The 25,463-nt window shown below is 38.4% G+C and overlaps 1 protein-coding gene across 1 annotated transcript in view; it reads right to left on the bottom strand.

Moving 5' to 3' along the window:
- Positions 1-23,686, bottom strand: part of LOC104402225 (collagen alpha-1(XI) chain-like) — a gene marked incomplete at both ends in the record, with an annotated part of 90,010 nt that extends 66,324 nt beyond the window's left edge. The window contains 17 exons of the mRNA XM_010010044.1: positions 345-398; positions 832-876; positions 2,995-3,048; positions 6,252-6,305; positions 6,894-6,947; positions 7,062-7,115; positions 8,515-8,568; positions 12,576-12,632; positions 12,885-12,968; positions 14,543-14,617; positions 15,828-15,890; positions 16,252-16,293; positions 17,962-18,024; positions 19,166-19,231; positions 20,334-20,570; positions 22,863-22,958; positions 23,570-23,686. Coding sequence (XP_010008346.1) covers positions 345-398; positions 832-876; positions 2,995-3,048; positions 6,252-6,305; positions 6,894-6,947; positions 7,062-7,115; positions 8,515-8,568; positions 12,576-12,632; positions 12,885-12,968; positions 14,543-14,617; positions 15,828-15,890; positions 16,252-16,293; positions 17,962-18,024; positions 19,166-19,231; positions 20,334-20,570; positions 22,863-22,958; positions 23,570-23,686 — 1,269 coding nt within the window. The remainder of the gene's footprint in view (positions 1-344; positions 399-831; positions 877-2,994; positions 3,049-6,251; positions 6,306-6,893; positions 6,948-7,061; positions 7,116-8,514; positions 8,569-12,575; positions 12,633-12,884; positions 12,969-14,542; positions 14,618-15,827; positions 15,891-16,251; positions 16,294-17,961; positions 18,025-19,165; positions 19,232-20,333; positions 20,571-22,862; positions 22,959-23,569) is intronic.
- Positions 23,687-25,463: the final 1,777 nt, after the last annotated feature.

The following is a 25,463-nucleotide window of genomic DNA, read 5'->3' as shown; positions in this document are numbered from 1 at the left end:
TTACAAGTTAGATCAGGAGTTTTGTGTGAGCCTTTTGCACAAGCCACTATTCTGGCAGTGGGTCTGTAACAAGATCCTATTCAGAGTCCTCCTCCAGGTGTGGCCGTTCCTAATGCATTCCAGGAACACTGAATGAGTCATTTTTCTCCTGAATGAAAATTCCCTCTGAAAGCTTTACTTGAAAACTCTGCTCCCACTGCCCCAAGTATATTTGCAGTGTTATTTATAAAATCATTGAAGCTTTATCGGTTTTGCACATTAAATGCTAACCTTTTAGTAATTTCTATTTATTAAGAATTTGCTGCACGTTACAGCATATGTCTTGAGAGTTATTTTACACTTACCTGTGGGCCGGGAATTCCTTGCTGACCAGGAGGTCCTGGTTCCCCTTGAGGGCCCTACCATGCAAAAAAATACCAGGGCATTAGGTTTGCATTTCTGCACTACAGATCTTCACTGTCAGTGCTAAAAGGAAGACATTGTTCCTCCCTCTTTAAAGTCTACCACCAATTTTCTATCCAGAATGACTTTTTTTGTTAATGCTAATGAACATTATGGGTTTTTTCTTTAACAGAGAATAACAGCCCACATGTAGGACCTAAGCACTGGAGTCCATGGTGCTAAAGGAGCTTGACAGAAAGCATGGTTAGGCCTTTTGGCTGAAGGCTAAGTAATAGATAGCTTCTCTTTTCTATGTAAAATCATAATGAACCCAAACATTCTCACAGAAAAGCTTAATTAAACGGAAGAGATGGCATAGTGGCAGGGGCAAGAGAATGTGGAGAGGATTCTTAGAACCCACACCCTTTTTAGTTCCCAGCTTATACTCACCATGTTTCCTTTTGGGCCTGAAGGTCCATCAATACCTGCAATGCCCTACAACACACAATATAAGCATGAGCGACTTTGGGTGGACTTCCATTTTTCTCCTGGAAATTGCAAATACAAACCAACTCATACGTACAGGTTGTCCAGGGGGACCAGGTGTACCTCTGGGGCCCAGTAATCCCCGTGGGCCCTGTAAGAGACGAAACACTTATCAACACCCCCATGACTCTTTCGGAACAGGGAGATCCAGGAGCAGGACTGGGCAAGGAACGTCATATTTGAGCCTGATTACAGGTCTTTTCCAACCTAGCTAATTCTATAGGAAGGATGAGGGGAAGGCAGCATGAGGGTTGAGAGAGAAAGTAAGAAAGAATGGAAGAAAGGAAAAATTCATCAATAACAGATTCTCCTGAATCATAGAATCAACCAGGTTGTAAAAGACCTTTAAGGTCATCCAGTCCAACCATTCCCCAGCAGTGCCAAGGCCACCACTAACCCACGGCACTGAGGCCTTGTCTACCCGGGCTGTGAACACCTGCAGGGACGGTGACTCCAGCCCTGCCCTGGGCAGCCTGTTCCAATGCCTGAGCACCCTCTGGGCAAGGAATTGTCCCTCAGCTCCAGCTAAACCTGCCCTGGGGCAGCTTGAGGCCGGTTCCTCTTGTCCTGTCACTTGTTACCTGGGAGCAGAGACCGACTCCACCTCACTACCCCTCACCTCACCCTTCTAAAGTGACTCCAAGGGGCGGCCTGTGACACCGTGCGGCAGAGCCCCTCCTGCCCGCCGGCAGCCCCCATCCGATGCCACAGGGCTGCCTGGTGCCATGTGTCACTGCCTGCACGGGGAAGCTCCCGGTGGCTGCCTGCCCCTTCCCTCCCGGCCTGCGGGAACGGGTGGCACAGCCCAGCCCCATCTCACCTGAACAGGATGTCAGTGTAAGGGCAAGTGCTGATTTAGCTGCTGTATGGTCATTTCAGGGAAAGGGAGGAGATAACTATTTGTATTTTCTTGTGCAGAACATTGGCACAGCATCTTCCACTAAAGCTTCAGCTGTGCCTCGAAGGCCTGACCTGAACAGCAGCAAACAAGTTTGTATTCCTGTCTTAAAAAACACGACGGTCTTTGTACTCTATGCTACTATTCTAAGAGTAAAACAGGGCTTTTATCTGTAGTAAAGATCCAACAAATAATTAAAAATTACTGCTAATTTTATTATAGTAAATGCAAGGCATTCTGGAAATCAGATTTATTCCTCTTACCCCTAAAAATCTCCACAAAAGACCGGTGGCTATCCTCCTAAATAAGGTGAGCAAGATTTGGTCTATAATGTAACCTTACGGCTTTATACTATGTAAATTAATGTTAGTTCTGTGCCATCGTTCACACCACGCTGCTAAAGTAGGTAAGACTGAGTCTCCTGTCTCTTCATGTGTGATAGTCACAAATCACTGACTCTGTAGCAGCTTCTTCCTACTTTGCAAATAGGCAGCCATATATCATTCATTTGGAGTGAAATCCCCTTTTCTGAGGCTTGACTTCTTGCCTACAGAGCAGAACTGCTCTGCAGTGACAGTACCTGCAGAATTCCAGCTGACAGCAGTGGGAGTTCTGTACGTGAAACGAGTGTGAAACAAGAGGAGAAGCCAGGCCTTATTTTCTAATAAATAGATGTTTAGAAAACATTCTCAAAGCAACAGGGGCTTGGTTATATTCTCATGCATCAAGGACTGCACTGACTGATTTTACACAGCAGGATATGGAATAGCTTTTGTGATTCTGGAATTTAGGTATACTTGGCTGGATATATCCCTGTCCTAATTCTAATCTTGTAAATAATGTTTCGCCCCTAACAAAACTGCTCATTTGTTGGCTTTTCAGCCATCATCAGTATTCTCTATACGCACACACAGGCAGTAAGTTTTGTATCTGGAATTCAGAACAGTTCAATGGAAAGGAAAACAGCTGATAGTGATTTTTGTTTGTAACAGAAACAGAAGAATAAGAAAGCATTGCTTACAGCTTCACCTGGGAGACCTCTTGGTCCTACTTCCCCATCTTCTCCCTGGTTTTGTACAAAAAGAATACGAGTTTTAGGGAAAAAAACCAAACATATTCCCACCTCATGAGGATTCACTCCAGATTTGACTGTGTAAATAGCAACTTACTCTTGATCCATCGTCACCAGGTAAGCCAGGAGGTCCCTGTGGGCCACGGTCTCCCTGTAGAATAATGAAAGTTATAAAAATAACACATCTGTTGCTGGAAACAATAGTGGATGGGGAGGGAAATGAAAACTAATGAGTTAGCTGAAGTCTGATGTGTCAAAACATGTTGACACAATGATACAAACCTGTAACAGGTTATGGGATTCAGTCTTTTATTACTTCAGCATAAAAATAAACATTATTGATACAATGAATTAATTATTTTTGTAAAATTTCACTCTGTAACTATTCTTGGCCCCAAAACGTAAACAAACTACTGCTACAAAAGGCAGTGTTACCCATATTTTCCTTCGTCTCATCGGCACTTTCCCCCTCCAGCTACACAATGTATTACTGCCAATAAAATAAGGCATGTGTACGTGGGTCAGAAGTTAATAAACCAATTGCTGGGCCCTGGAATATACACAGTGAAGTTCACTAACCATGCACAGTGAAGTTTCAGAACCACGCACCCTGGCACCAGTCACTGAGAGCCTTGGGACTGATCTGTCTGAGGCTGTGGAAAGCAGCCAGACTTCCATACTTCCCCTCAGAGGCTGGGGCTTTTCAACTCTATATATGCAGAGCCTCAGTAGATTCTGGACTTCAGGTTATTTCTAAAGAGACCTAGTGTGCTACATAGCTCAAACACTACTGACTGACCTCTTTCTGGACAGTGGGTTTTTAGACTATGACTTCCTTCTGGCATTGGACAACAACCAAGTATTCATGCTGTTTTCCTTAATTTTATCAGCGTCTCCAAGAAGCCTGACCACTGCTGTGGATCCTAGCAGAAATGTATGAAGTCACTCTTTAGTAGATCCACTCTTTACTCTTTTAGACTTTTCTAGGGATTTTAGGTAACTTGCTCTCTTACCCCCAAAGCTATCTAATATTAGGGATGCCAGGACTTTATTCAACTGCCTTTCTGTCCTCTGTAAGTTGGAGTTGACATGGGACAGGAAATGAAATTCTGTGAACTGCACTTTAATAACCATAAGATGAATCAATACAGTAGTTTGTCTATTTTGCTAAGTTTTGGAATTACTCAATGTGATCTGCTGGCAGAGCATGTGGTTTTCTACATGCTAAATGACATTCCTGAAAGATGACACGAGATGCCTGATCTGTACTCTGCCTTTCAATTAACATCCAGGTGAAGACTGACTTAAGCTTTCAAATGTTGAAATAGTTCATCCCCCCAAAAGGGCTGTCTTTCTAGTCTTGCAATCACCTGGCAGTTAGATTAGGAGCTTACATGCAGTGTCCTGGTATTCTCATGCACTAAGAACCAAACTTCCTATCACCATCAGAATTCTCAGACTTCAATTCTCTAATACCTTCCTTCAAATATTCTGTTAAAGGCAGAATTTCTTTTTCCTTAGACCTTTCCTTCTAATACACAGTGTCTTGGTTTTTTACTGGAGAAGGGTTATGCATCTAGTATATCTAAATAATAAAAGTTCAAAGACATAAATAATGAAGTTAAAAATAATATTACACCATGTGGTCTGATCTTCCCTACATTGGAATTAAATCCAGTATCTCCTGTCTGACAATTTGTATTTGTCAAAAGCATAACCTCAGAAAGACATCCAGTTTGCAACTCATATTTCAAATAGGAATAATTCTAAAAGTAGTCCTAAAACTTCCACACAAGTTGTATGTTTTCAACATCAGTTCTCTTATGGCTGAAACATACCTACCACAGAAAATTTGCTTCTCTTGTCTTCTGTGCTCTTTATTGCAAGCCAGAGAGAACTGAGTATTTGCATTATATGCTGTCAGTATATAGGAGTCCAAAGAGCTACAGTGATCTGATCTGGCTTTGAATTCAGCTGCTTTTGGAAAGATCATACTTTGTACTTTTACAGAAGATTTCCACAGGAACATGAGAATGCAGTGATTTCAAGTAACGGGCTGAAAGAAATACTATTTTGCAAATTTCAACCCAAACTTATTCTCCTGCTTTAGTTTATTTGTTTAGAAAATATGAAACAAATAGAATATTTGCCAGAAAAAAAAAACAAAAAATCAAAAAAAAATCCCAAACAACAGTTATTTCTTTATCACTGGTCCTGCAGAGAGACAAGTCTAGTATTCCAGGTTGGAAAGCTGAGACACATTCCCTGACTGAATCCATTTTTGCTTGGCCTTCAAAGGAGTGAAGTAATGGCAACAGCTTAATGTCTATCCCCCTCTGCTGGTCACCTGCTGATTAAGCTGGATTTCAAGTCTGTGATGAGCTAGTTGTTTTACTCTCTTCAAGTAAAAGGGGATGATGAAAGAGGACCAAGACATTTCTGTATGACACTGGAAGTTCTTTTCACATTGCAAACAGAATTCAGAAAAGTATCTTTAGATGCTATGAGAAAGAACTACATTATGGGCAGCAACTATGCCAACTCATTGAAGGGTGAGAGCTGTAGGAATTCCTTGGTCATCAAGCTTTAGAAAATATGGGAATGGTTCTGTTGACATTCCCACTCATTGCTTCTTTTATGGTTCATTGCACTCACCAGGACAAGAGTAAGGGATTTACATTCAGGAGAGTTTGTTGTTATTAGTATCTAACTTAAGGATATAATTTAAAGCAGAAATCCCCTGCTATGATCATTTCTACACTTTGTAGAGAAAGATGCAGTCTCATCGTGTAGATTAGTATGACATAAGGAGCAAGTACATTATTTAAGTATGACTTCAAATTTTCCTAACTTACCTGACCTGACTCTGATCCTTCTCTAAGCTTACAGTTATTGGAATAAGCCACACTAAACAATTCAGTTGGTAGTTCAAATATACAGATGCCTTTTTTGAGCAAGCTTCTCAGCAGGTTGAAATTTATCATGCTCCTGATACACAAACTTCATGCTCATTTCCTTTTCCTATTACTATTTCCCTTAACAATCACTTTAAATCCAACAAGCAAATCCCTGAACTAAGAAAAATTAGAGCAAAACATAGATGATGTGACCTGAATTCTGAAAATACATTTAAATCATTAAAATATATATATGAATTGCTGTCTATTGATTGATATTACTAAAATGTTTCAGAAGGAATACATTATGTGACAATAAAGATAGTATTCTGTAGTGTGAAAAGATGACATTCTGTTTTCACTTTTCCATAGTCCTCAGTGTTATTTTTAATGAACAGTGCATTATTTCTGTGAAAGTATCACTTCGTTGTTGTATAAATATACATGCTTTTCTTACCCTGTTACCTTTGTCACCAGGGAGGCCAGGAAGACCATCAAATCCTCTGTCACCCTAGCAAAGAAGAAATCACAGCTTTACTAAATGACTATTGCATTCTGTATTACTCTCAATAAATTGTGCCTTCTCTCTGAAAGTTAGTCTCTACTCTTAGTTGTATTTAAATTTTTTATATTGAATGAAACACATAGAAGCACATAGATCAAACTCATGAAATTTGCTTCTATGCAATACATCAAGAGAAAATGTCACACCAACTTCTTCACTGTGCTGTAATTATGCTATTTACAAGAAAGAAGTCCACACTGAAATGAAAGCTTGGTTCTAACTGTAATTTGCAGTTGAAAAACTGACTTTACTATTGCTGATACTCTGTAACTAAAAACTTACTTTAAAGGACAGGAATCATGCCCCAAGAATCAAGTTACTTCAAGGTCAGACTACTAACCATTACCATTAATTACCGTATTTTAAATGGCTGATTGATTCTCAGATCACATCTAACCCAGCTATCTGAAACCTCAGTATTTTCACTTGAGAGAAGAATTTTGTGGTGGCCTGGAAGAAACTGTGGTACCTCCATAAAATCTGTCTAGCCCATTCCGAGACTAAAATAAAGCCTGAGGTCTCACTATTATTTACCTTTGCACCAGGTTCTCCTGGCATTCCTCTGGCACCATCAGCTCCAGGACGTCCCTGCAAAAACCCAAAGGGATAAACTTTTGAAAATGGAGTGGAAACAGTTAATATTTAAATACATTTAAATAGAAACTATTTACCCAGAGTAGGATGGATCCATATGCTACCTACCCTTTTGCCAGCTTTTCCACTTGGACCAGGGGCACCTTGAACACCACGAGGGCCCTGAATGTTAAGAGAATCACATTCATGTCATCAAAGAGCTAGTTAAACAAGCTAGTTAAACATCTCACCTCAAGAACAAGCTGAGGGTTTTTTTTATACACAAACTACGCTTTTTCCCAGGAGATGCACTTTGGTTTCCAAATTCCCACGAGTTTAAAAAGAACATAGGCATCCAAACTGGCCTTAGCAGTACCAATTTTAACACTAGCTTTCGTGAGATGGCACTACACACAGCATAATTAGTCCTTTCAACATAAAAGCTTCTTACACTTTTTTTTTTCCACAGCTTTGAAGATCTCAGTCCTGTGGTTTGAAAACCCTTTTTCTTCTCATGCCAAAATTATTTTAGTCACATTATAATTATTTGATGAAAGCTAAAAAGAGCTTATTTAAGATCTGTAACTCGTACGCAAGCATCAGTTGTTCTGGTAAACAGCTCACATGCTGTCTTAGCTTTACACAGCACAGTCTTAACTACAGGGAGACCAAATTACTCCAGACTGAAAACAACTAACTTCACTTTTCAAACACATGTAACTTTCACTGATGACTGTAGGTGTATTTTTCTGTGGAAGCTTTCTCATCCCCCATGTAAATGCATCTTTTTCAGGTGAAAATTGCAATGGTAGGGACTAGCCATCCAAAATTACCAAGAAGGAACAGAAGAACTACTAGCAATGTAAGTTAGCAAACTGGAAGACTGACCAGCTGTCCAGAGTACTTCTTTGTTTATTTAAGTGCCTTGGTTTTCTTCTGCAAATATCCATGTGGAGTTTTAAGAAGGGCACTTAATGTAGCAAATCCATGCTACCCCTTACGATCAGTCAAAATCATTGTTCCAGACACTCCTATCATGATTTCTGTAAGAATCCCCTATTACTTTTAGGTTTAATCTGAAATATTTCAATGTGTTTCAGTACTCCATAACATCACTGTGCAGCAGCTGATATAACAGTAAGCTAAGAAGAAGAGCATGCACTGATTCTGGAAGAATTATTCTAGCTATGTCATGTCTTTCTTGAAAATACCCTGTTTAATTCCCAGCTAAGTTCAACCTCTCTCACCTTATGAGATCTGATAAGATCAGAGCCCAAGGTCATACAATTGCAGACTGACATGATTATTTAACAGAGAAAAGAGCCTGAAATGACAATATTAAAACATGTTTTCACGTGATGACACTCTACATGTGATAATTGCTCTTTGTTATATAAAGATTGGTATTTTTATATTTCAAAATAAACAATCAAGCTATTGCATTTAATTAGGATAGCACTGTAAAAGCCTTTTTTCTTCAATAGTCTGTGGAAAGAAATCACTGACTCATTTCTTCTAAGTGCTTTGAATATATTTTCTTAAAGCTATACATGCTCAAACATAACAGCTAATATTATTGTACCTGGGGACCTGGTTCACCACTTTCACCCTTAGCACCTGCTGCTCCAGGTCCACCCTTGATGAAAAAAGCAAAACATACTGTTTAAATATACAAAAGCCTCTTTATAAATGAGTAAATTAATTTCTATAAATTAATTACAGGGAGAAAAAAACCAAACAATCCCCTATTCATTAGAAGGTATGAATTCACCATTTGAATGTGCAGATATACCATGATATATTACTGTCTAAACACTGGGCCTAACTGGGCCAAAAATCTCTTACCAAAGAAAACTCCCATTGATTCAAATGGGATCAAATGTAGCAGTTTGTTCTATATTAATATGAGAGAGCTAAATATGAGCAGAGTAAGAACATATGAAATGCAAACAGAAGTGCATCCACTGTAGAGAAGCCAACAGAAATGAAAGCCACCTCTTTTTACCTTTATCTGTTTCTGTGCTGTACAGAAAATAACAGTCATGGAATTCAACCCAAAAATCACTACAGTCAATGAAAAATACCCTGTCTAATTTGTCACCAATGTCAGTGATGCTTAAATAAAGATCTTTGTGCATCTGGCCCGGAAGAAGTGGAAAACCTATATAACTGCTTCTCTTTCTATCATTAAATGATAATACAAGTTTTCAGAGTAAGTTTTACTCATAAACAGACCTAAACCAGATCTCCATCCAGGGCAAGATACTGTGCACGGAATCTGGGGCAGAACTAGTCAAAGTGTGTGTTTTCTTCATGGTGGTTTTACAAAAATAGACAAAACAGAACAAAAAATCTCAATGTACTCACACAGAATACAGGCTCAGCAAATGAACATACTGGAGTTTACTATTACTGTGGGCAAAAGAAATGTTGCTTTTCTAACCTCTGAAATGGGTCATGACCAAACGTATGTATTGAAGATGAAACAAATATTGCAGACCTTGGAAAATTGATAATCCTCCTATATTCACCATGGAAAGAAACTGCCTCATGGCTTGACTTAATGCTGAGTCCAGTACCCTGGAGTGGAAGGCTTCCCGCTGACCTTGCAGTGTCCTAAGCAAATTGAAAATCAGATCCTGAGCTGGTACTGGCAGAGGAGAGAACAGTGGCTTTGGGAGGTGGTGGCTGGCTGTTTGGGTTTCCCTGATGTAAGCCCTGCTTTTAATTAGCATAATTGATAACATTTAACACCTGTAGGCAGAAATGACATATTGTATGTGGTGTTCACTAAGAATGTGAGCTCCAGATTCAATCGAAGCTAGTTTGGGACTTTGATTGCTATGTTTGAGACTTCTAATAACTGATATACTTTTAAATGGATCTTACTGGCCACTAAATTAATTTAAAAAATACACTTCCTATTAAAAGCAAAAGCTCCAGCTATTTAATTTTTAAAGTAAGCCAGGCACACACACTACAAGAATCTGTAGTATCTTCTGGAACTGTAGGCCAAAAATGTTGCCATGTCAAAGAGTTGGATTAATAGAGCCTCCTGGTGGCTTAGAAGCAAAACAACTATTAATATTGTTAATTTGTATGCTAAATACAGAAATTCATGAAGGCTTCTAAAACATGAAAGCCTGAGTATGAGGCCAGGTTATACCTCTGCTACAGGTATACAACCTACTGTCACTATTATTCCAGTCCTACAAATTAATTCCTTGCTTACAGCAGTTACATAGTTATTTTATCTGTATAGACTGAATGTTACCTTATGGGTCTCTTGATTTAAATACATTTCTGGAAATAGTGTATTAGTTTCTTAAACAGACCCAGCATGTTTGGCTATTTGTAAGTGTTACATACCTAATCTCTATCAATCAGAAGTCTGTTAGCCAAGTTCTCTGCTTGGTAGCAACTATTTACTTTGAAAGAATTACTCTAGAAAAGAATTGTTCTTACATAGGTTTGCTTAAAAATACAAATCCAGTGATTTCAGTTGTTTCAGTTGCTGGGGACCAAGTGAAAATTTACCTGAAAACAGTACATTTCACCTAGATAAACAGCCTGGTTTCATGAGAGAGGCCAATTTGGAGCACAGCATGATCTGGAATAGATTTTTTTGATACTATATGGATATGGGGCAAAGCACTCACATGCCAACTGAGAATACAACTTACAACGGTTTTAGTATCACGTAGCTTTCAAGAGTCACTGAAGAGAATGTTAAGCTGCTAGGATCAGGGAAGAACACAATCCAAAGTATTCCTTATACTCTTTCAAATATTCCTTCAACAGTATGTAATTATTTTATGTCCCCCTGGGTTTCCTTTGTTAATAAAAGTCGTCACTGGAGGGAGCAGCACCAAGAGCCACTGAGGCAACCTTTCAGTTGCATCGTGCTGCTATAATTATACATAGTGAAATGGACAGTAACCTGACCAGTATTTTCTGTTGGTAATAGTAGGATGTTATACTCATGTAAGTAATATGGTCTCCTGCTTTCAAGCTAATGGACGCTGTACTTTCAGGAGAATGAGGATGAAAGGGAAAAAGAAGAGGCTGGAAAGGGAGGACGCAATTACTACTGTTCAGCTATGGGCTGTTGCTGAAACATCACATTAAAGAACAAAAGAAGTGCAAAAGAAGGGAAAGAAACCATACTTCTTACCCTACAGTCTCACCACTTCTAAATTATGATCAAATCTCCTCCACAATTGCAGTGAGTCGTAGAAAACTACTTCGGCGAAAAATGCTATTGCGTTCTGACGCAAAGAGAAAGACTGGTGGCCTCCAGCAACTTCTGCTGCTGTCTTCTATATATGCTGCTATAGTTGTGACTGGCATATCTCTTTTTCTTCACACAATAAACCAACAGGAACTTGCTTTATCCTTTTCTCTTGGTTACCCAGTGATCACTTGTTTTCTTTTCTCAATAGCACAACTGTATTCTTGTCTGTGTTTTACAACTAGATGCATGTCTGATCTAATGAGACATGCCAACATTACCCTTTGTGTGCACCACCATAATGACAATGTAAATAAAAATTACGGCAGACACAGATCAAAATTCAAGAGGCCAGACAAACAGTGGCCAACCTTGTTGTGCCATCACAGTAGACAAAACAGTTTGCAAATTAAGTGCGTCTTTCAAATATGGATGATGTACCAACTGTAGAAAACAATTTCACTCTACATTAGAGGATAAATACAGTCACCAGGGAGAAAGTTAGAAAAGACCAATCTACAAAGCTTATGATCTTGGCTGCATCATTTGTTATTTTATATCATGGTACAAATGATTTATAATAGCTTTCTGAAAGATAGTAAATGCTAAATTACATCTTTTAGTGGATTATTGAGTCTGGAAAGTATCCATTTGCTAAAAGAGGAAACTGAAATTGCAAGATGGATCAGGTGGTTTTGCCTTGCTGGATTTCCTACCTGGTTTTATTCTTTCATTGTGAGTATTGTCTTTTTAAAGTGTCTGTAGGGATTACAGAGGCAAACCTATTTGTAATCACAAAGTTGGTTTGCATGTCAACAGAAAAGCTTGTGTTCCATATATAAACTTTGTATTTATATATAAACAAATATTCATGTTTTTGAATATCCACAGGGCCCTTTGCCAGATAATTTGGTATTAGCAGTCAAGCCAAATTCAGGACTGAAGTAAAAAAGTAGTTTTTTTAGAACTCTGCATGGCTTTTAATAGCTTATAGGAATGCCTCTTAAGAACTTTCCAGATTCAGCTTAAATAATGAGTGAAGGTAATTCTGCACACTCTTGCTTTAGTAGCTTCTGTGGAGTTTCGTATTTACCACAATAAATTTTATGAATAGTATTACAGAGATGACTGACTGTAGAGGCATATGTAATTATTTACATAAAAATAGTCACTAGTTTTGTAAGTTCACCAAAATGCTCTATCCAAATACCCCAAAATCTATAGTAAAAACTGATACAGTATTCAGGTTGCACTGCAGACTTTGACTAAGAGCACAAACTATGGCTTTAATTCTATCAGCTTCTTTTTAAATAAAATAAGTATAAATACAGAGGTGTAGGCAAGGCCAGAACAAGATCCACTGACTTGCATTACTGTGTTCTTAAACCTGTGCCCCTGTGTTGTTTACGTACCACAGGACCTGGTCTTCCAGTGAGTCCCATGGGACCAGGCGGACCCCTCATAGCAATCTGAAGAAACAAACAGATCAAAACCACAGGTATGAAGAAAAAGCTGCCAGCCAGCATAAAAATTCTATATTAATACAATTTCATCATGCATTAGCAAATAGGCCCCTGTCATTGACTCAGTTTTCAATAAAAGTAACTACTGTGATGAGATGATGATTAGAACTCTTCACATCCTGCATGATATAAAGTGGATTATTTTTTTGGGGACCTGTACCCTTGTGACAGTTTTGTTTGCAGGCTCCTTATGCTCACCCTGGCTTGCTGAAGAATAGCTTGTGCTTGAGCTTCCTGAGCTGAGATTGTTGGGCCCTTCTCACCATCTCCACCAAAGCGGAACTGCAAGTACCAAAACAAGAATAGGATTCAGAATTTATCAAATTACAAACATACTTGTTCTGTGCTACAACTGTGTAGACTACTTCAAAGATGAGCTCTCAGTTTTTAGTTCATTCCACTAACTTCAGAAGACTGCTGCATTGAGGCACTGGATCCAGCATGAATAATAAAGTCATTGGTAATAGCTTAGAACTGAAATGCAAACATTTTCTTTATTTCATAGGATTTGGGGTTTCATTTTGTTTCAAAAAGAGGTCAAAATAGACTTTTAATTGTCTGCAATTTATCAAAAGTAATTAGTTCTCTGTACTTTAGTAGCTACCCACAGAAAAGTGCAATTCAATTTAAGGCAGACTTCAATTTCAAGACCTACACATGATGACAAAGAGCCACACATCCCACAAAAGGTGTCTCTCACATGTTACTTGGTGTTTTGAATGTATCTCTGTGACAAGACAGTCTGTTACTGCTAAGTTCAATTCCACTTGTTTACTCCTTTATACCAGAATGGCTCTCAAGCCAGTGAGCAGGTCATCTGTTTTAGAAGGATAGTGGCTTCTCTGTGGAGTGTATAAATGTGTTAAAGAAGTCTGAATGGTGCTTAAACGATTCAGATGGAATTCAGGAGACTTCAAACCATTTCCTTCCTTCCTGAGAACTTTCTGGTTTGACTTGGTACATCACTTGTGAAGAGACTGATTAACATCCAAAAATAAAGCTCCTGATATTTTTCAAAGTGACTGATAGATTAAGTATTAGTCCACACTTAGATAAATTTTCCTCTGCTAGCACAGCAATTATAGATGGAAGAATGATTTGGGGATAATTCCCCTGAGAAGTAGTGGCATTTTCCCATCACCTAGTTATTGGTAAGCAAATATTTCTGACACTTTACTTACCTTGCTTTACTTCCAAAAATACTGTCCCTTCATTTACAGGTGGTTTACCAGTTCTCTGGGATGGCAGAACTCATCAGAGCTTCCACATACACACATACACTTAGGAAAAATTAATTCCATGCGCATAGTACTTCTCATACCACAAAGCTGCAAGATACTTTAACAGCTCTGTGCTTGTTCCTCCACCTCCTGTAACAGATGGTGTTTTGCTTTGGCTGTAGTGGGAGCAGAGCTGGCTACGTGCATTTGTATTTCTATTCAAAGACTCTTCAAAGAGGACACTGAAGTCCAGTGGAATACTTAAAATTCTCCATGTCAAAGAGACTTGAAAGCACACATGCCTGCTGGGAATACATGTACTCCGTGCAACAGCAAACTCCTTGTTTAGGACATACAGTAGCAAGTAATAGTTACTGTTGAAAATACAAGGAGGATTTCAGTGAGTGTATTACGTTCATGTAGGTTCCAATCTGGCAGCCATGGAGGAGCTAAAGCATGTGTTTTGTTTGAGGAATAAAAGGTACCGTATGACCTTCAAATGCTTACACCGTACAAGAAAGCCTGTATCATCTCCCATTCCAAAGACAAAACCAGATGAGAAAACACCTATACATTTCTTGAAACACGCTTCCTCCTTGTGGAGGCTGGTTACCCTGTACTCATAATACAACTTACCGGCAACATTAACATGGTACCTGGGGGACCTGCTAAACCATCAGCACCAGGGAGACCAGGGCGACCAGGTGGACCCTGAGGACAAACGATGTGACCAAAAAGACAATTACATAAGATGAACCTTTTGAGTCATCTACACTTGTATTCATGACACTTACAGAATCATAGAATGGTTTAGATTGAAAGGAACCTTGAAGATCTAGTTCCACCTCCCTGCCATGGCAAGGACAACCTCCACTACACCAGGTTGCTCCAAGCCCCGTCCAGCCTGGCCTTGAACACTGTCAGGGATGGGGCAGCCACAGCTTCCCTGGGCAACCTGTGCCAGCACCTCAGCACCCTCACAGGGAAGAACATCTTCCTAACATCTAATCTGCATCTACCCTCTTCCATTCAATTTAAAGCCATTCCCCGTTATCCTATCCCTACACATCTGTGTAAAAAGTCCTTCTCCAGATATCCTGTGGACCCCATTTAGACACTGGAAGCTGCTCTATGGTCTTCCCAGAGTCTTCTGTTCTCCAGTCTGAACAAGCCCAAGCCTCTCAGCCTGTCTTCATAGGAGAGCTGCTCCAGCCCTCTACCATCTTCATGGCCTTGTCTGGACTTATTCCAACAACCTCACATCCTTTTTATGTTGGGGGTCCCAGAGCTGGACAGAGGGCTGCAGGGGGGGTGTCATGAAAGCAGAGTTGAGGGGGAGAATCCCTCCCCTTGACCTGCAGCCCACCACACAGTTGGCTTTCTAAGCTGCAAGCATAAATTGCCAGGTCACGTTGAGCTTCTTATCACCCAACACCCCCAAGTCCTTCTCCTCAGTGCTGCTCTCAATCCAGTCTCCACCCAGCCTGTATTTGTTTAATTTATATCATTATAATATAAATTGATACATAACATATATCGATACATAATATGAAACATCTTATAATATAAATCAAAATATAATGTAATGTAATATAATGTAATGTAATTCATTCAAATCCACATGAAATGCTTGTACTTACTGCTTTATTATATTTTAACATAATTCACATCTAAGCAGAGAAATATAGTCAAATAGGTACTTAACTTTTTCCATGTATTTACAGCACATATTTCTACCACTAAGGCAGAATTTGTCCAGATTCTCAGTTGATTTGCTCAGCTGACCACATCAGCCCCAGCTCTACTGGAATTTCTTAGCCTGTGTTTATATATTTCAGATCAGGATTGAATCCACTTACTCTTGTAGCAATTAGTGCAAGACATACCATGAATACACAGGAGAACCTGTTTGTTGACTTACCCTTTCACCAGGGTCACCTGGAGGACCAACAGGACCTTGTAGACCTGGGGGACCTGTTAGACCCTATGGAAAATGAATAACATTATTATGCTGAATTCTTGCAGCATTTTTGATCTATTTTTTCTCTGGAAAGTTATGTTGAACACGTGTCTGGATAAAATAATGTATGCGGTGGCATACTTTTTTACCTTAAAAAGAGTTATAGACAACATTCAAAAGTTTGCTTTTCATGTGCACTCAGCTTGTAGCATGCTGTCACTGACAATGCTGGAGATGACCCTTTTTAACTCCTGTCTAAAAATGCTAAGTCAATGTGGAATTTGGGAATTATGATAAGACCGATATAAATTGTGTTAACTCACGAATACCAAACCACAGTGGATAAATCAAATTCAATAAATGGAAATTGTGGTTATCTACTCACAGCAGGTCCTCTTGGTCCCGGTGGTCCTTCAATGAGCATACCCTGAGCAGGGGGACAAAACAAGATACTGAATTTGTTGTGTCTTGGTGAAAGCTATAAAACATCTTTATAATGCTGTTAAAGAAACAGATGTGAACAATTCTGGTTATTTCTATGCTGTAGGTCTTATAGCATCTCCTAGTTCCTTTTTTTCAGTGCAGATGCTAGTCCAAATTCCAGGTCATGATCAGACCTATGAATATACGATCCTCACTTGTACTTGGCTTTCCATAGGAAGGAAGATTGGACAAACAAGCTGGAAGGCAGCTGTAGTGAACTCCAACTATTCTGGAGATTAGCAGTGGAGATCTCTTCAGTATTACGCTTGTAAACTAAATGTATCTTGCAATGGGTTAAAAAAGCTGTCATTTTATTAGCTAACACTCTGAGCTGCTTGACAGACCATGACTGAGAGTAAAACACCTTATTAGAAAGTAGTCCCCGAAAATATAAGAAGACTAAATCAGACTGGCATTCAACTTCTGCCAGATATTATCAAATTACTATTTTTGTATAAACTATGTCTTTTTTAAAACTCAGTTACATTTTAGTTTTTACCCATTAAATATAATGCTACAGTATAATTTTGTCCTACTGCAAAAGCCACTTAGTTACTATACTATGAGATGAGAAAAATTCTGTAAGCTACTCATCTATTACTGTGCTTATGACCAAGTTGTAACCTCTGAATAAAATATTTAATTAAACTTTTAGCAGCTTGGTTGCACTAGCACAGGTTAAACATACAAGCATGTATTTAACTTCTGTCCTGGGTTCAGCTATAGCAGTAATTTTTCTCCTTCTCAGTAGCTGGTGCAGTGCTGTGGTTTTGACTTTCAGCCTGGGAACAACACTGGTAACACCGATGGTTTTAGTTGTTGCTCAGTAATGTTTACTCTGACCAAGGACTTTCTCAGTCTCATGCTCTGCCAGGGAGCAAGCAAAAGACAAGACATGACCCAAACTGGCCAAAGGGCTATTCCATACCACAGCACGTCATGCCCAGTATAGAAACTGGGGGGAGTTGCCCGGAAGGCCCAGATCGCTGCTCAGGTCAGGCTGGGTATTGGTCGGCGGGTGGTGAGTGGTTGTGTCCTCTCCCCTTGTTATTTCCCTCATCATTATTATTATTGGTGGTAGCAGCAGTGGTTTGTATTATACCTTAGTTACTGGACTGCTCTTATCTCAACCCATGGGAGTTAAATTCTTTTGATTCTCCTCCTCATCCCTCCAGAAGCGGGGGAAGAGAGAAGTGGGGGAGTGAGTGGCTGTGTGGTTCTGAGTTACCGGCTGGGCTTAAACCACGACACTTCTGAGAGGGACTTCCTTGCCCACACTGAAACCTGTAGCTGGAAGCTATCTCTGTAGGTCTGTCCAAGCTGTAGTTACTAAATGGCCTGAAGAGCAAATCTATGCTCTGTTTTCCTCTGCACAAGAAGAGTCTCCTTGGTTTAAGGAACATGTGTTAGTCCTTTGTGTAGCCAAATAAGAAAGATGAACAGGCTACTGCCTGTATCACTTTTACACCTACCACACTGCAGGTAATTGTTTCAGAGATCATGGATAAGGTTACTGCCATCCTATAATGAACAACACAGTTTGATACTGATATATCAACAGTGTACATAGTTCTACAGTGCTAAACAAAAACTCACCCATGTCTGTACTTACAGGTTCAATCACAGCTGGTTCTCCCTTTTGGCCTTTTTCTCCATAAGCTCCATGTCTAGCCACCTGAGAAGTAAAAACAGCACCAAAAATTAAAGTAAGTAGGAGGTCCAAGGACCTGGTACAATAAAGAACTGCAGCAACCTGTAACTGAAAGCTAAAGCTGGAATTGATCTGTGCTATGAAAAATACATCACAGGCACAAACCATGTAAATAAAAATACATAATACGTGAGAAGTGGAAAATGCAAGAACTGCATGTGTACTTTTCAAATTATTAGACATTGACTATTTGTATTTTTTGAGTTAGATGCAAAACTTGCATCCGATGGTTTGCATTCAGACTTTGGACTTAGAATTTAGAACTTCTGTGTGCAAGTCACAAAGTTATTTCTTTGCTTATCTGAATGGACGTATCCTTGGCAATTTGTAATGATTCTTCACAGCTTTCTCAGTTAAGCAACCCTAAAGTAACCTGGGAAAAAAGATGCCTTGGTCCCATATAGACAGTACCCTTCGAGCTCCTGATTTCTTTCATTAGACATGCAAAACATGTTAATTAGTCTGCTAATATACCCACTAGACATCAAATTTGGCTCTGATCAGATGAAAAATTGAAATGCTTTTTTTCATTTCAGTAGAGTGATTCTACATTCACACTAAATAGCTGGGGATTGGAAAATCTGAGGGATAATGTTACAGTATTCCAACATGAGATATTTTGCAAAGTAAAAACAGAGATTCACGGCTTATGCATTTCATATTGATTTATAAAAGCATGGATCACACTCGTAACAATGCAGTAGTTCATAAAAATCAAGTAGCAAGAGGTAGAGATCATTATATTTTATTATATTAACAAAAATTGGTTGTAAAAATTTATGTCATGTCTCCATCTTTGGAAATACTGCCCCTTTTTTCAAAGTTTCTGGGTACTGCCAGGTATCGAGTACTTTTCATCTTGCTTTTTTTAGCAAAAGTAGAACTTCACTTGTTCTAAATACATCCATATATCCAAGGAAAATTATATGATATCTCTGGTCCAGCAGATGAGAGTTGTAAAAAAGCTGGCACAGGTCAGAGCCTGTGTTCTAATTCACGCTTCCAGACTCCTTCAGTTTTGCAGCAAGGCATTTCAAGTTGAAATTTACACTGGGGAACAGAGTCCACAGTAATTTGCTTAATGCAGGTACAAATGGTGCCTTACGGGCTTTTTGCTTTGCAGATAATCTGACCTTTCCTGTGTCATTCTGCCATAGTGTCCCCAACTGAGCTAGAAGGAAAAAAGTAAGCTTTTATCACATTGCATAGATAAGGATCATTTGAAAATACAATGACCCTAAGAGGTTTTAGAAAGGAGTGATAAATGAAATACAGAAGTATGAGTTTCAAGGTTGGCAGAGAAAAGCAAGCTCACAGCATCTGCAGTTATTTCTTGGATCCTTTGTAAACTGAAGTTTTACGTTTGTGAGGAGAAAATAAAGATAAGACTGAGCAAACACCACAAACAAAATTCTTCTTTCCTACTATATATTCAAGGCCTTTGCAATTAAAAATCCAAATGGGAATTAATTTTGCTTCCAGCCTCAGTCACATTAGTTTTCTTTGCAGCTTCCACAGTCCAGTAAACTGGTAAATTCCACAGTCCAGTAAACTGGTAAACAAGGATCTTGGCACAACTAAAGTAAAACTAAGGCAAAACTAAAGCCTTGGTCTTAAGCCTGTGATCAAGTCAGAGGGAGAGAGAGAGCTAAAAAAGACAAAAAAGAGCATGATTCATAGGATCCACCATGTCATCCTATCTTCCTTTACATATACTGAGCTGTTAGATCACTCCTCCAAGGTCATAAACTTGTCACCATTGACTAAGCTTATTTTCTTGAAAGGGTTCAGATCTCCACCTTCCCGCTCATGATTTTTTTCCTTGGGAAGTAGCAGAAGCCATAGGATTCTAGACACCTATATGCATTTCAACTTCTTTGGGTAATCATATCAAAACATTAATTACAGTACTTGCACCTGCATTAGAACTTAGGTTCTTTCCAGCTTTAGCTCTAGTTGAGCAGGATTCAAAAAATTTATCATTTTACATTTATTTTTGAAATTCCACCTTTTCTTTCCTTTCCCTCCCCTCCCATCTTCACCCTCCCTTACTCCCTTCAGCAAAAGAGACAAAAACTTTACATTTAATACAAATATTAATATCAGGATTACTAAAACAAGAGGATGGCCTTGACCCAGATCTTATGAAAAGGGAGAATATATCTAATATGTACAAAGAGCTTTTGACTAGGGTCTATACATTTCTGAAACTGTGTAACTATGAAAGAATCACTGTATTAAATTAATCTCCGTTATGCCTGCAATCAACTTACACTTGTTTCTGTGATATCAGTCTCTGCAGGAACACCTGGACCAAACTCCTCATTAGTGGAATCAGTTGGTTTCTCTTCATATTCTTTATACTCATAAAAATCATATTCGCCTAAATCTCCATCTACCAGCAGATCAGATTCACTGAGGTCTACTCCTCTGCTTCCATATTCAGTTTTTTTATCATAATCCTCTCCAGTTATGTATTCTTCGGCAAATACTTCTTCAACAGGCTTTTGCTATTCATACCAGTGACAAAGATTTGGGAATAGGAGGAATACGTGGGTTATTGTTAGTAAAGCAATATAAGCATACGCTGATCCACCATAATGACTTTTCAAAAGAAGAAAGAGCAGTACAACTACAGCATATTGTCTTTTAATTAGAGTCTGAAGGAATGGAAGTCCAGCCTTTCAGAGTAATTAAAAGATACTTTAAACCTTTGTACCACTGTAAAAGTGGTACAAAGAAGTAATGCTTTTGTATGCTTTTTTTTTAAACTATTTCCAAACCCATTGAATTCGATATGTACAGTACACTGTAAGCAAGCACTGCTTGCTTACTGTTACTTCAGTGCCAAATATAGCTTAAATTCCCTGCTTGGTTTCACATTTACAAGGATTCATGAATAAACACATGCACTGCAATGAGTGAATAACTTTAGACCAGTAACAATGTACAGGAAGTGCAAACATCACTTTAGTTAAGCCCAGGCTTCATTATTTTGTGTCTATAAATACTGATGCTGAGCTAAATGTTTCGACTTCTTTTCTCTTGTTACTGATTTTGCAGTTTATTTATCACTCAGAGTTCATGTCTGACATGGTAGTTTCTATATTTTTTTGTCCGAGTCAAATTCCACCAGCAAAACTCAGATTAATTTTAACATTACTAAAATCTAAGCTTTCACCTTCAAGTACGTAAACTGTCAAACCAAGCAACTAACTTAACAAGCACCAAAAAGTAGTTTAAAAGAAGTGCTATATTTGAGATGTACAAAAACATTTGTGAATAAAGGAAAAAAAAGAGAATTGCTTTATTCTGTTACAGAGGTCTCCTGAAAGCATTATTTTGAAAGAAATCAAAGTTCAGATATTGTTAATATGAATATGAGATGATCTAAATACTGTGATCTAAAAATAAATATACTAAGACACTAATCAACATCCAGAGTAATTAAAAATACCTTGATCTAATCAGGACATTGAAACACATTGCTATTAAAATAGAAGGCCAGACTGATTATCAGTTGCCTAATTCCAATAGCTACAGGACTACGTCTTTTGCCTTACAATTAGAGTCAATGCAGGTCTGAAGTAATTCTAAGCCAAATTTTGCCTTTCTCATTACAGCTGTTGTAGAATTGGCCTATAATTGCCCAATAAACAGCATAATTTAAATATTCCTCTATCAATCAACTTATGAGAAGAAAACGTGATTTAACACAAGAACAGTTTACAGTAGAATAAGGAAAATATACCTTAATTCACCTTCACCTTCCAAGATACATAGGAGGAAAAACAAAAAACAAATGGGGACTCTTTTTCTCCTTTCAAATGTTCAGGGAGCAGTTTTGTACATCTTTTAAGCAATATATCTTCATTTTAAAGGAAAATGTAAAAGAAAAATGAAAACAATATTTCTTATAATCAGCCATCATTTTTCTAAAACTAGCATTAATTAATATGCAGACATATTAATCAACACTGGTGTAGTAATCGTAGCAAAATAAAGCTTAGGCTTGCAAGGGTGGCTTTCTAAAAATGTGGTTTCTAACTTAAGTCAAACTAATAATTTTAACTTTTTTGACAGTTCAAAATATAATGTTTCATTTGAATAGAACCTCAGTGAAAAATAATTTGGTTTTGTTATCTGAAGATGAGGCCCTTAGTGACACGATTGAGTGGTGGCCTTGGCAGTGCTGGGGGACTTGTTAGACTTGATGGTCTTAAAGGTCTTTTCCAATCTGGTTGATCCTATGATTCTATGAAGCACTCATTAAAGAAAGAAGAACTATCTATGAAGAACTATTAAAAGGAAACGATGGCTCCTGACTCAACTTCAATACGCTGCCATGGTTGCAGCCATTCTTCATCTTGTGTTAGGCTTGTTTTATGCTGCATTTTAAGAATCACAGGAAAAATGAGAAACTTCACTTCTTATTAGATCAGGAGGACGGTATCTAGTATTTAACCTAGTTTATACTAGACATAGCTCCATTCACATTCACACTGAATACAACAACCCTGCATTCCCACAGCATACATCACTGAATGATTTCCAGAAACATGAACTGTACAGTCTAAAGATTTAGCAGATCTCTACAGAATTAATGGGAGTTCTGCCCAAGAAAACAGTAGGTTCTGAAAGTAGGCTTAGAAAGCATAGAATTGCATTAGTTGCTGTTACAGATATTTACATTCACACAGATGGACATTCATTCTTTTAAAATAGGTTTGTGGGTTTTTTTAATCACTGATACCTGGTGGGCAAGTATTTTTGCCTACAATTTACTCAAGAGTCCTTATTACCTCATTTGCTTCAGTAGTTCTGGAGGGAGCTTCTGTCTGGGGCCCATAGTCATTTTCAGCTGTGCTATACTCTCGAAATCCATCCACAACATTTGCCTAGTATCAAACAAAAAGTACATTGTTAAAAAAAATGCTGTAGGAAAAATTCCAGAGTGATCACTTTTATTCAGTTTATAGTATTAGCCAAATGTATTCATCTAATGGGGCTAGGTATATTTTTTCTTATTATTAGAGATCTTCCAGTCTTAGTCCAGGAAAGTTCTTTATTATTTCTTGGCTACCTTTACCCCTATAGTTTGCCTTTTGTTGCTGCTTGATAACTTTTCTTCTTCTTGGATGCATATTTTTCAGATTTTTTGGTTGTGGCCTTTAGGGGTTTGTCCTTTGAACTAGTGGCCACTGTCCTCTTCTTCTTTTTGACCTTGGCTTTCTTTTTCTGCAAACGTTATGAAAGATGGAATAGGAAAACATAAATAAAATGGAAGGAAAACTGAGACAGCATGAACAAAAAAAGGGTAACCAAATGTAAGATGAATGCAGTCAGCTGTGAGACCTTCCATCTCTAACTGAAAGCAAATGTTACAGCTACAGAGTGAAGAAATGAGTGAAAGGAAAACATTAAGCTTATATACAGAAGACACAAATTGACAAACCACATGGTAGGGGACAGCTGTACACCACACAACAAACAGATCAGATTCTGTTACCTCTGTTTGTGCTACTGTCTCTTCGAACAGTGGGGGTCCCTCTGTTACAGAATCAGTTTCTTTATAATCTGCATCCCCATACTCATAGTCATATTCGATAAAATCTTCTGGTGTGTACTACATTGCAAATGGAAAAATATCAGGCATTCCCATGTTAGTGGTAGAAAACTAGATTAGCAATACTGGAAAGCATCTTAACCTTTACTTAGGAGTAAAGCTTAAGAAAATTAAGGTAGTATGAACAATTCAGTATAGTTATTCATTTGGGGGAAAAAATACAATTTCTTTCAAAGCACAATACAAAAGTAATAGAAAAGCAAGTAGTAGTGCCAGGAAAAAACTCTATTTTATTGGATTGCACAGAAGAATCAACTATAATTTGAATTCCTGGGAGCACCAACTGATCTTTGTGAAATCATATACTGATTTAATCTTTAAATTGTGAATAATGGCTCTTTTTACTTACACTCTTTTACTTGTGTCTTTTTCAGGTGACCAAGTAGCAGAGAGATGCCAGTATCTGACATGAACGGGGTAAATAATTTCAGATACAGGAAAGAGGGCACGACTCCCAGATAACCATGGCTATCCTCTTGTTTCCTGGAGAGTTCTCAAAATCTTGGCAGCTCCATGGTACACATTGCCTAAGCAAATGCTTCACTGCTATAATTCCATATAAAGGTTAGATCCGCAGCTGATGCAAATTGCTCTGTATCTCTGTATCTACAATAACTAGTATCAAATGAAGATTTGGCCCACAAGACTTTTGCAAGAGAAAATGAGTTTGGAATTGGCTTGTGTAATGTTGTGAACACGAACTAGGGAGCCAGGAACTCCTGAGCTGTAATCTTGGCTGTGCTGTGAAGATCCTGCTCTGGATATTATGTGCATCAAGTACTATTCATCATTGAGAAGAATGAGTAGCTTTAAACTGTCTTACCACTCCTGTCATGCTTGAAGCTACAGGAACTGGTTGGGCCTGTAAATTAAGGCAGTCTTGTGGCTGCTACCAATTCTCTTTACGTCCCCAGGGAACCAAAGAAAGGTGGAACTCTGGCCAAAATCTGGCTAAGTGTCTGCTTTCCCCTGTTTAGGAAGAAATATTCTAATGTGCCTCATGTGAGCTAGCCACTTCTGAAATCTCTCCCGTTACAAGTCACCATTGTTGTCTCTAAAATGAATACAGTGTTTGTTTCATTAGCTTACTGAGAGTGTTAGTACGTTACACTTCTAAATGACTCTGAGGATTCATAGAAGTCATAAATATTATCAACATCATAAGAGGCTGACATTTTACAAGAAATTATAATAGAGTTTAAAACAGATCTTTATATCCCAAATATATTATATCATGTGACCAAATTACTGGTTTAACCATTTTCTCTGGCAAAGCCTTCTGATACAATTCTTGTACTTATGATTTTAGTGCACAGAAAACATGGAAAAGTTGATTTCCTAAGGAAGTATGAAACTAACACTGAAAGGCCTTAATCACTTAAAAAAACCTTTAAATGGGTTTCAGTTACTTCACTCCTGTAACTCCTCGGAGTCTTACTACATCCGACAGCTCTTCTTAAAAAGAAGACACAGGGGTTTTTATGAAGTCAGATGCTTTATGTTTGGTCGTCCTTTTGACTACTTCTTCACCCATGCACATGTAACTTGGTTAGTCATGAGATTAGATAAACATACAGAAAAGAATGTAACATAATTTTGGTACTTGTCCAAAACTATATTGCACATTAACAAGAGAACGTCAAACTACGCTCAAATAACAAAACCTTTATCATCTTGGGTGAAGAATATCCTCTCTGTGAAGTATATCAGTGCTCTACATCTGCCTGCTATGTAAACAATGCTTTGATTTCATTAGTGGTATCACTGGCAGAATCAA

Source organism: Nestor notabilis, unplaced genomic scaffold (assembly GCF_000696875.1).
Source record: "Nestor notabilis isolate BGI_N333 unplaced genomic scaffold, ASM69687v1 scaffold1520, whole genome shotgun sequence".
In the NCBI taxonomy this organism is placed as follows: domain Eukaryota; kingdom Metazoa; phylum Chordata; class Aves; order Psittaciformes; family Psittacidae; genus Nestor; species Nestor notabilis.
Note: the sequence above shows the minus strand (reverse complement) of the source record. Positions and strands in the feature narration are given on the sequence as shown.